Source organism: Acanthopagrus latus, chromosome 4 (genome assembly GCF_904848185.1).
Source record: "Acanthopagrus latus isolate v.2019 chromosome 4, fAcaLat1.1, whole genome shotgun sequence".
NCBI classification, from domain to species: domain Eukaryota; kingdom Metazoa; phylum Chordata; class Actinopteri; order Spariformes; family Sparidae; genus Acanthopagrus; species Acanthopagrus latus.
This window is the reverse complement of record NC_051042.1, coordinates 18,488,312-18,497,875: the sequence shown is the minus strand read 5'-3', so window position 1 is coordinate 18,497,875 and position 9,564 is coordinate 18,488,312. Positions and strand designations below refer to the sequence as shown.

At 44.1% G+C, this 9,564-nt stretch overlaps 1 protein-coding gene across 4 annotated transcripts in view; it reads right to left on the bottom strand.

The window, feature by feature from the left end:
• Positions 1–782: 782 nt before the first annotated feature.
• The window catches only part of ankrd11 (ankyrin repeat domain 11), a 104,894-nt gene continuing 96,112 nt past the window's right edge, over positions 783–9,564 (bottom strand). For 3 of the 4 annotated variants that reach the window (XM_037094238.1, XM_037094240.1, XM_037094239.1), the window contains exons 10-14: positions 6,642–9,501; positions 6,376–6,474; positions 5,623–5,766; positions 5,425–5,517; positions 783–5,331 (exon numbers count right to left, since the gene is read on the bottom strand). In XM_037094238.1, the coding sequence (XP_036950133.1) occupies positions 5,146–5,331; positions 5,425–5,517; positions 5,623–5,766; positions 6,376–6,474; positions 6,642–9,501 (3,382 nt within the window). In that variant the 3' untranslated portion in view covers positions 783–5,145. The remainder of the gene's footprint in view (positions 5,332–5,424; positions 5,518–5,622; positions 5,767–6,375; positions 6,475–6,641; positions 9,502–9,564) is intronic. The other variant, XM_037094241.1, reaches the window with a different exon arrangement.

Genomic DNA, 9,564 nt, shown 5'->3' with positions numbered 1-9,564 from the left:
ACTTAATATCCATGGAGATCTTCAAGGTTTTATTGACAGCCTGGATTAAAGTGTTTTGTTCTCCTTTATGCTCTCGGGGCTGGGACGAGCTCTGGATCAGTTTCGTCTGACATGCTAAGGTGAAAGTCAACAGTCACATTCCCTCCAGCAAAAGAAATGAGTTTTAAGGAGCAGGAGAAAGAAATGAAGGCACGTGCATCTGATCAAAACACAAACCGGTTTTCTGTGTTCATGTTAATTCACATGGAAACCAAGATGAGGCAAAATTATGTAATCTGTTACATGACAGGCTTCCAGTATGCAGGAGTTACAGGAAATGTCGAAGGAAAAGGTTAAGAATTCAGAAATATAATGCTGTAATTACTGCTGTCGATACTCCCGGGCTCTTCTTCATGACATAACAGCACGGCTCCTTCTAAACTCTAATGGGCTGTAAGATGTCTCCGTGTACCAATTATGTCAGCCAGGTCAGAGAAGGCATTTCAAGCATTCTGACTGTGAAACATGTTTTGCTTACACTATAGATTTTTCACACCAAGCATGCCGACCTCTGCTATCAGTGGAAACTCGGACGCTGGATTACACAAGACCACAAGAAGAATTTGGTTGGTCAAAATATGTTAACGTAGACATTTATTAATTTATTTAAAAAGGTAATTTCATTTAAGAATGCAGCTTATTTTGTCCTTGGAGATTCTTTGGCTGAAAATGATGAGGTAGCAGCTTTTTACATGATGACACAGACCAAGCAAACACTAAATCAAGAACTGGAGGACGGCTGGTAATATTTCAAAATTTTATTAACGAACATAATCTCTGAGGAACAACAGCAGTTCTCGCGCTCTCTGTACATGCAACTGTAGAAAATAACAATTTAGAATTTTTACTTTTCAGTTTTAGTCTTTTTTTCCCATCCATCCTCATTTTCAGTTTCTCGCATTTTTATCTTTTTTATTGTCTTTTTTTGTCTTTATTTTTTTTGCAGGAAATCAACAACAGCTAGAGGTGAAAGTACTGGATTTCTGTTACAGCACTGACAATAGCATCAACAACCCCCTCAAATACCCCTCCCCCCCTCTTAGCTGCTCCAACAATATGTACACAAATAAACTACATTGTACAAATAAAAAAATGTTACATTGTTACATCATAATCACCTGCAGCAAGCGCACGCAGCTCGTTGCTGTTAGAACCCCACATTCTACGCAATTTTTCAGACTAGTACAAAGAGGAGGGTGCAAAACGTCCTGGGAGGTTTTATTTACAGAGCTATGTACAGTATGTCTCTTTCACGCATTACCAGGAGGAAAATTTACACAGCGGAGACCAACTTCAACTCAAAAACATTACCACAGGTGTCAGAAAAAAAACAAAAAAACAAAAAGATAATAAATAGGTTATTTCTCACCATTTAAAGAGTAGTTCTCCATGCTTTTTTATTAGTCATTTTCCACTCTAAAAAAAGGAACAAAGAAATAGCTACAGTCTGGGTTTTAATTAAAAAATAAACAAAACAAAACTAGAAAAAAAAAAGGCTTGAAATCGTGATTCTATAGAATGAAAAAATAGCAAATATGTATATTTATGTCCAGTAAGAAAAAAACAACAAATATCAAATCTAAAATAAACATTATGAGCGAATGTGAGGAGAGTAGAGGTAATATGTTGCTGACTGAGGTGGTGCCAGGCTAGCATCTGTATCACCACGGCCAAGTGCTCTACTGTGCAACCGAGGACTGGTGTGTGTGTATGCGTGTGTGAGTGTATGTGTGTGTGTGTGTGTGTGTGTGTGTGTGCGCGTGTTCAATCAATCTGAAAAAAAAAAAAAATCACTGTTTTTGTTAGTTGAATATTCACACTGGACAGTCAACATGGATGGATGTGTTTAGTCTATTGCTCTGTGCAGCGGTGTACCGCAGACTTCCGGGTGGGGTGTGAGGGGGGTCGCCTGTCAGTTGTGATGACCATCACCATTTCAAGCCTTTGTGGTTCAAATTAACAACTGATTTCAGAAGTAAAAACAAAGGCAAGGGCTTAAACCGTTAAAAAAAGGTGACACATGAAACGGAAACACACTTGATGTCTTGTAAACAATAGTGAGAGGGCGTGGTCGTCAGGGCATAGTAACGGTATACATTCTTCTCGATAAGCAATGTGATTGACATGCCACTGGTGTTTATGCTTTTTATACAGGAACAAAAAACCCCTAAAGATAAACACAACAACATTCAAAAACTACATACACTGAGCTAAAAAACACACAAGGATTCAGTGAACAAAAGACACCCTCAACCCTCTTCCCCAAAACGGTGTGAGAAACCAACAACAAAGTAAAAAAAAAAAAAACGTGACAAACAGGGGTTTAAAAACCAAAATTCTGGCGTTTTGTATCCAAATATGTAAGTATACCAACCAGGATGTGTGTGTATCTCGCAAAAATATCCAGGACTATACATCTAGCCACCTTGTCTGCACAGTGTAATAGCAACAACCATTGCACTTGACTAGACATACCATACGCAGCTATGCTGACTGACAGTGTGTAAATAACTTAAAATGTTTCAGAGAATATTGCCATCAGGATACATGAGCAGCTCTCACACGCAGACAGGCAGTCTGTGTGGTAGGTCGGGAAAAGCTCTTCAAAAACCCAGTAAAAATAGAGAATCAATACAAGTCATCACAAATCAACATTTTAAATGGGATTTTTTTTTTAAATGAGGACAATTAAAAAAAAAATAAAAATCTATTCAGCATTCAGCCATTTCTTTCCCCTTCACTGTTTGTGTTCATGTCTGTCCACTTTTTGGTTCATTCCGAGAAGGTTTAAGTCTCATTAACGGTCTCGCTTGGGCCTGACTCAAGAACATGACTATGACAAAAGCCACCAAACGACAGAATAATATGACGCAGTAACCTAAAATTTAAAATCCCTGACAACACTAGCCATACCCCTTGTAGATCAGATAAAAAGGCTGATGTGACTACTTCCAAACTTCCAACTCCGTTTAGGTTGTAATAAAATCTGAATATATTTAAAAACACCCACTTTAAGTGAAAGGCCACAGGTCTCATGCAAAGCCAAATATAGTTTGTGTTTTGTGACACACACTGGCACCATCCAGTGGGTGAAAGTTGGAACAGCACCTAGAAAATAAGCTGCTCTTCAACATTAGACAAGGGGCAGACTGATCTACAAAAAATTAAAAGTAAGCGTGGAGTGAAGCCTTCAGTGGCTGTTTGACCTCTTCGGTCCGTTTACCATAAAGAGCGGGGAGAATGGAGCATGTGCTGAAAGACCCGTGTCCTGTTGGTGTCGGACAATGATGCTTTGTGATGATTAGAAATGATTTCAGTCCAATTTTGGTAAATTAAAAACACCAAATCTACAGTAACAAGATGGTTTTGCTCGTGAATGACATCTCTCTAGACTTTCATCCCACCCATATATATCTATGTGACTTTGCCCAACAATGAGTACATTTTTTTTTTCACTGAAAAAGGCATTTTCTTGGTTCGAATTTTTTCAGATATAATTGTAAAGCAATGAATAATAATCCTCTGTCTATTCTTTAAATAAATCCTCAACAACTATTTTGCTACATCTGAGGGACTATACGGTGGTTAATCCAGAAGTGTTTCTCTGTCAGCTATTTGTGAGTAGTGGTGATCCACGTCCAGCGGAGTTGCCTTACTTTGAATCCTGAACTGAATCTAGAAGATGGGATCATACAACTGTGCACTGGAGTCATTCAAATACTGACAGAATCGTGTACACATTTTGGCCCATGGATATGAGGGGGGGAAAGTGCTGCCCAAAAGTGAACTGTACATAAAAAGATACTTTTTATTTCTTTTATGTTTTTTCTTTACACTTAACTGAGTGATATTACAGTACATAGGTTATTTACAACTGTGCAGTAATGTGTGGCAAAATAAATTATCTAGAAGGCAGCAAGAATACATTGGTTAACGAATATAAAAACTGTACATAATTTACGGAATACAACTTTTTTTCATTTTTCTTTTTGTTTTTTTTCCATTAAACTAATATTGGCTCTGTAGTGTTTCAAGTCACTTCCTCAGAAACAATGAAATGCCCAAGTAAAGAAATAGACAAAAACAATATTTCTCTCCTCCTGCCAAACCACAAATCTCTCAATAGTCTCTTTGAATATCAACATTCGTTATGTTTGTTTCTTCTGGTTGTCCTGTGGTGTTTTTGCAGTCCATGGCGGTCTGATGTGTTTGTGTTGGAACAAGCAGGGTGACTGAGGAACACTCCGGTCTGTCCTCAGAGATCCACGCCTGTCCTCTTCTTTTTAGCCAGGCTGAGAGGCCGCAGGGGTCAGTCTCTTCCTCTCAGACGCTGGGCCCTGACGTGCACACACATCCCTAACCCTCTGCTGTATTCCAAACCTGCAGCAGGCTCTGTTGCACTGCTGTTTAGCTGAACATAGAGGGCGTCCCTCTGGGTATACGGTCTTACAGCCCCAAAACCATCAGCGGTGGGTTCTCCTGCTCTGTCCGTCCCAGCTGTCTTGCTTTAGATACAGTTGATGCACCACTGCTCCGTTTGACTTCCTCTGGGTCAGCGCTGGACTCGGTCTAGTTCTCCCGGCCCACCAGGAACCCTGGGTCAACAGGGGAGGCTTCTCCTCAGTCCTCCCTCAGGACAGGCACCACGCTGTTGGGAGAGCTCTTCTCTGATACCTCCTCCCAGTGGTGGTGGTGGTGGTGGGTCTATTTAAGCAGGGACCAAAAAGAACTCAGAAAATATATCTCTGTTCCCCCGTCTCACCGTAACTGAGCACTGAGGAGTTTTGTCCCGATGTCAGAGCCTCAAAGCAAAAAAACTGTTTCTGCTTCTTACACTCTGATCAAACAAAAGCGTAAAAACTTTGAGGATGAAAGTGCAAGTTGTGTGTTTTCTTTTTCCCCAGTAAAAACATGTTTCCTTCTTCACGGAAGGGAATCGAGAGCAAGTTTTTTTTATCTTTACTCTTTTTCTAAAGAAGAATGTTTTCCTGTCTAAAGTTCTCTTTCAAACTTGCTAGCCCTTTCCATTCGTTCTGTTCAACGAAGTCTCTTTGAGAAGAAGTGATTCAGACAAAGTTTGCTCTCCATTCTGTGAGCACAGGTGTGTCATGCAGGCAGCAGGACAAAGTCATCGTTGACATCGACCATTGGCACATAGAAGGACGGCACTTCGTTGACACAGAGGGACTTGTGCACTGCTGGGTCCAGCTCCTGGACCTTCAACTGCCACTCCATCCTTTGCACTGCGTTCAGGGCTGCTGCCTCATGCTGTTGCCGCATCAACAAACATGTCTGGGGGAGGAGAGGCCGAGCATAAATCCACTTGGTATATACTCAAGATTATGGCACAAAGCCTTTAAGTGAAAACACAACAGTGATATTTACCTTCATGCGATCATATTTATCATCCACATCCTGGATCCAGGAAATGAACTGACGAGCGTTGAAGCGATCTCTCACAGATTTGTTCTCATCACCCTGAGAACATACACAAGTTACAATGTAGATTAAGTAATAAATGGCTGCCGCTTATAAATTAACATATAACTATTGTATTATAACTGTTTTTTTTATGTTTCCTACCTGACTCTCTGATGGCATGTTGTATACTTCAGAGTCCAAAAGCATGGTGCAGGCGCTGAATGGCACAGCCTGATTGGCTATTGTCCTGGCTGCTCTGCAGTGGACCCTTAAAACCTCCTGCTCACAGGAAACAATGAGCTTCTCCTGTGGACAGCAAACAAATGAGAAAAAGAACATTTATTTCAGTTATATACACTTTTTTTTATGGCTGCAAGCGATGTCAAAGTCGTTTCCTTCAGTTTTTTTTTAACTGATCACATCCTATAACACAGATGGATTAAAACACTAATGCCTGATAATTTTTTTTGTTTGTTTTTTCATATAGTTTCCTCGCTCTAGTGTCTATTTGACCCTGCAGAGTAAAGCTGCAGCTGAAGGAATAAGACTTAAAGTTTCATACACACACCATAAGAAAATCTAATCAGCATATTAATTAAATGGAAAACATATCTAACTATGGTCAGATCTACTTGTGCCCTAATGACGGAGCAGTGATATTATAAGACGATTAATTTGAAAATTCACAGTTAGGGATTTTTTGGCAGCTGTCTTTGGCAGCTGTAGACCAAATTGTGTTTTAACTTCTTCTAACCCTAACCCAGAGCAACAAGATGCTTGGTCAGGTTAGAAGAAAAGAACAACTCAGCTGTGTATATTTTACATAATGCTGGCAACTTCATTTGGGAGAGATGGAGGGAGCAATGAGTGAATTATCAAAGAGACTAAGCTGGGAAAATGATCCACATTTCTTACCCGCTCTATGCTGTGCTGCAATCTGAGCTTCCCTCTCACTGCCTCCTGTTGTCTGAAGAGCTCCTTCAGAGGTTCTGACAGCGATGGAGGTGGGGCAATCTGATGAAAAAACACAACACAGTAAGTATTATGCACCTTCTGATCCTCAATTAAAAAGAACAGACGGTAGAAAATAGTCAAGGTTTACATTTCTGGAGTAAGATACAGTATTTATGCTTTTAACAGACCTAGTCACTACAAAGGAAAAAAAAGACACAATCACTTACAACAGGTATGTGAAGCTTGCTGAGGGGCTTGCCATCCAGCAGGTAGGAGCCAGTGTAGGTCACATATTCAGCGTAACACTGTGGGGCCTGTGGGGTGATATAGCAAAGAATCTTCCTCTTTTCCTCAATCTTCTTCCTGATCTGCAGGTATTCAAAGTAAGGGTTGGAACGGTCGCTGTGGTAAGGTTCAATATCGTCCAGCTTGATGGCATTGACTACTACAGCCAGAGTCTGCTGAATCATTTCTCTGGTCTGCTGCATGGCTGTGTTTACCAGCTGGACCTGGACTTGCTGCCCAGCAGAACGTGGAAACTTCCTCTTCCGCGGGTGTTGGGTCTGAGACTCCTCTTCGTCCATTGGGAGGGGGCGACCTTTAGTCGTCTTACTGAGAACCACCGAGGCAGACGTTGTCACAGAAGAAGGTGCGGAGACTGCTGTAGTTGAATTAGATGCAGAAGAGGAGACACTAAGGACAGTTTCCTTTTCTTTCTTTGGAGCTGTGAGGGGGGAGATGGCGGTGGGTGTCGGGGTTCTAGTAGGAACTGGATTGATGCTCACTGCAGGACTGATGGTTACAGGGGTGGCAGTGGCAGACGAGGTTAAAACGCTGGAGGTTGGAGGGACAACAGCAGTGGCAGCGGCGGCGGCAGCGGCAGCAGCAGCAGCAGCAGCAGCAACAATAGAGGGATTGTTCTTGGCGCGGTTGCGGGTCACCCTTTGAGGGATTTCATCCACCTTCTTGGGGATATCTACAGGGGTGGTGGACACAGTGTTCAGGGTTACCGGCGTTAGCTTGGATGTCGTCTCCTGAGTGTCTGGTAGTTCCACTGTGCTGGAGAGGGTGACTGCCACTGGGAGTGGAGGAAGAGGACTGCATGACACAGGTTCTGCTACGGGCTCAGGCATTTCCTCCTGTCTCGCCTCTGCTTTGACAACAGACACTGAATCCATGGGTAACTGCAATGACTCAGTGAGGGAGTGGTGGTGATGTTGCTGACTGGAATCAGGTTTCACAGATGAATACAAAATGCTGGGATCAGACTCATCAGAACCTGCATAAGGTCCTTTTCTGTCCAACATGCTGCCCTGTTGTTGTGCAAGAGACAGAGAGGTGTTAACTGGCACACTCTGAGGCTCAGAGTCCAACTCTTGCTGGAAGCTGGCGTGTGGTGATGGTACAACTAAGTCTTGTCCCGTAGGTTCTCCTAAACCGAGGTCTCCAGCAGGACAGGTAGTCTTGGCCAGGCTTGGTAAGTCCACCTCCATTATATCTGGATCATCTCTCTCTGTGATTGTGTGTCTTATATGGGTCTGCACAGCCTTGATGTGGTCAGCTTGTTCTGGGTGTCGAGACTCTGCTTCTTCTGCCTTGTCTGGTAGAGGAAGCTCAGGCAATGAGAACGGTCCCAGGTCATCCAGTTCATCCGCATCAGCCGAGAAAGGGTCCGCCCAGGGCACCACGGGCTCGGGGCCCACAGCTGGAGCCATGTGGCCCTCAGCAGTGGCACTAAAGCTGTGTGTGGTCTGCCTGCTGTCTGGCTCTTCACAGGTTGAGTCAGTGTCCATCTGGTGACTGCCCTCTGTGCCAGGCTTGTTACATTCCTGGAAGAAAGACTCCAGCCTATTGGAGGATGATGAGGTGTTCAGATAGTTGGGTTCTCCATCAATAGCTGTTTCAGGTCTCTCTGGAGAGGGGATGTCAGCCACAGCTTCCTTCTGCTCATCAAAGTCCTCTGGATCCTCCGGGTCCTCTTGGTCCTCTTGGTCCTCTTGGTCCTCCGGGTCCTCTTGGTCCTCTGGGTCCTCTTTGTGCCACCTATTCCAGGTGGCATAAGGTGGAGTTACAGAAGGGAGCCCAGTCAAGTGCTGCATGTCATTGTCTGAATGGGAGTAAGGGCTGGTTATTTTGGAGACAGCAGCCTCGATCTCCCCGTACGTCCTGTGGGGAGATTTGAGGTCCATATCAGGGTTCCACCCCAAGTTGTGATCAAAACAGTTCTCTCCATGGTTTGGTGCAGAGTTTGCAGGGGAGATGGGTTGGATTTCTGGATCCTGCCGGTCTGGAGACTCAGCCGGCCAGCTCTTCCTCAGAGGATCTTCAACTTGAGGTGAGAAGGAACATGGCTCCCTTGTTTGCTCTGGCTCCTCCACTGCACAGTGTTCTCCTTCAGCTCTCTCATGCATGTCACCCATGTCACCCATGACACCTTCGTCGTCGTCGTCCTCCTCCTCCTCTTCATCTTCCTCCTCTTCTTCCTCCCCCTCCCCCTCCTCCTCCTCCTCCTCCTCCTCCTCCTGTTCTTCTGTGACAGAGGGAAGATCTGAGAGGACCAGGTTAGGCTCACTGTGGTGAGGCTCGGAGATGTCATCGATATCCAGAGGCGGCAACGCAGCAGGAGCCGGGGTCGGTGGTGCTGCTATGTCGAAGCAGGGCTCCTGGGGGTCTGGCCTGTGAACCGGTGTAGAGGGTTTGGGCAAGAAACTGTTGTATACATTTTCAGGAAGGTGCTCATTACCCTCGGTGCTGGCAAGAATTGGTGCTGCCACGTCTGGCGTGGGATGAGCTGGCTCCCGTCGAGGGGACAAGATTCTAATTGGAGAAAAATAAGGAGATGAGAGACACTCCAGCCTATCCACAGTTGCCGATTTGTCCTCAAGAGTTTGGGAGGAATGTGAGGGATCAAATTCAACAGCTGGGTCACTCTGCTGTCGAAGGAATTTGTCAGCCTCAGCCTTGAACTCCTCCTCCAGAGGCCTGCGGACATCAGAGGATGCAGAACGGCTGATGAGTGGCAGCTGGAGGTTCTTCGCAGGGGTCGGGCAGGTGCCTTCCTGGAAACTCTGGGAGTTTGAGTACCTGCTGGGTGGAAAACAGAAAAACAAGACATTAGAAAATATCACATTAAACGGACTATGAAACACT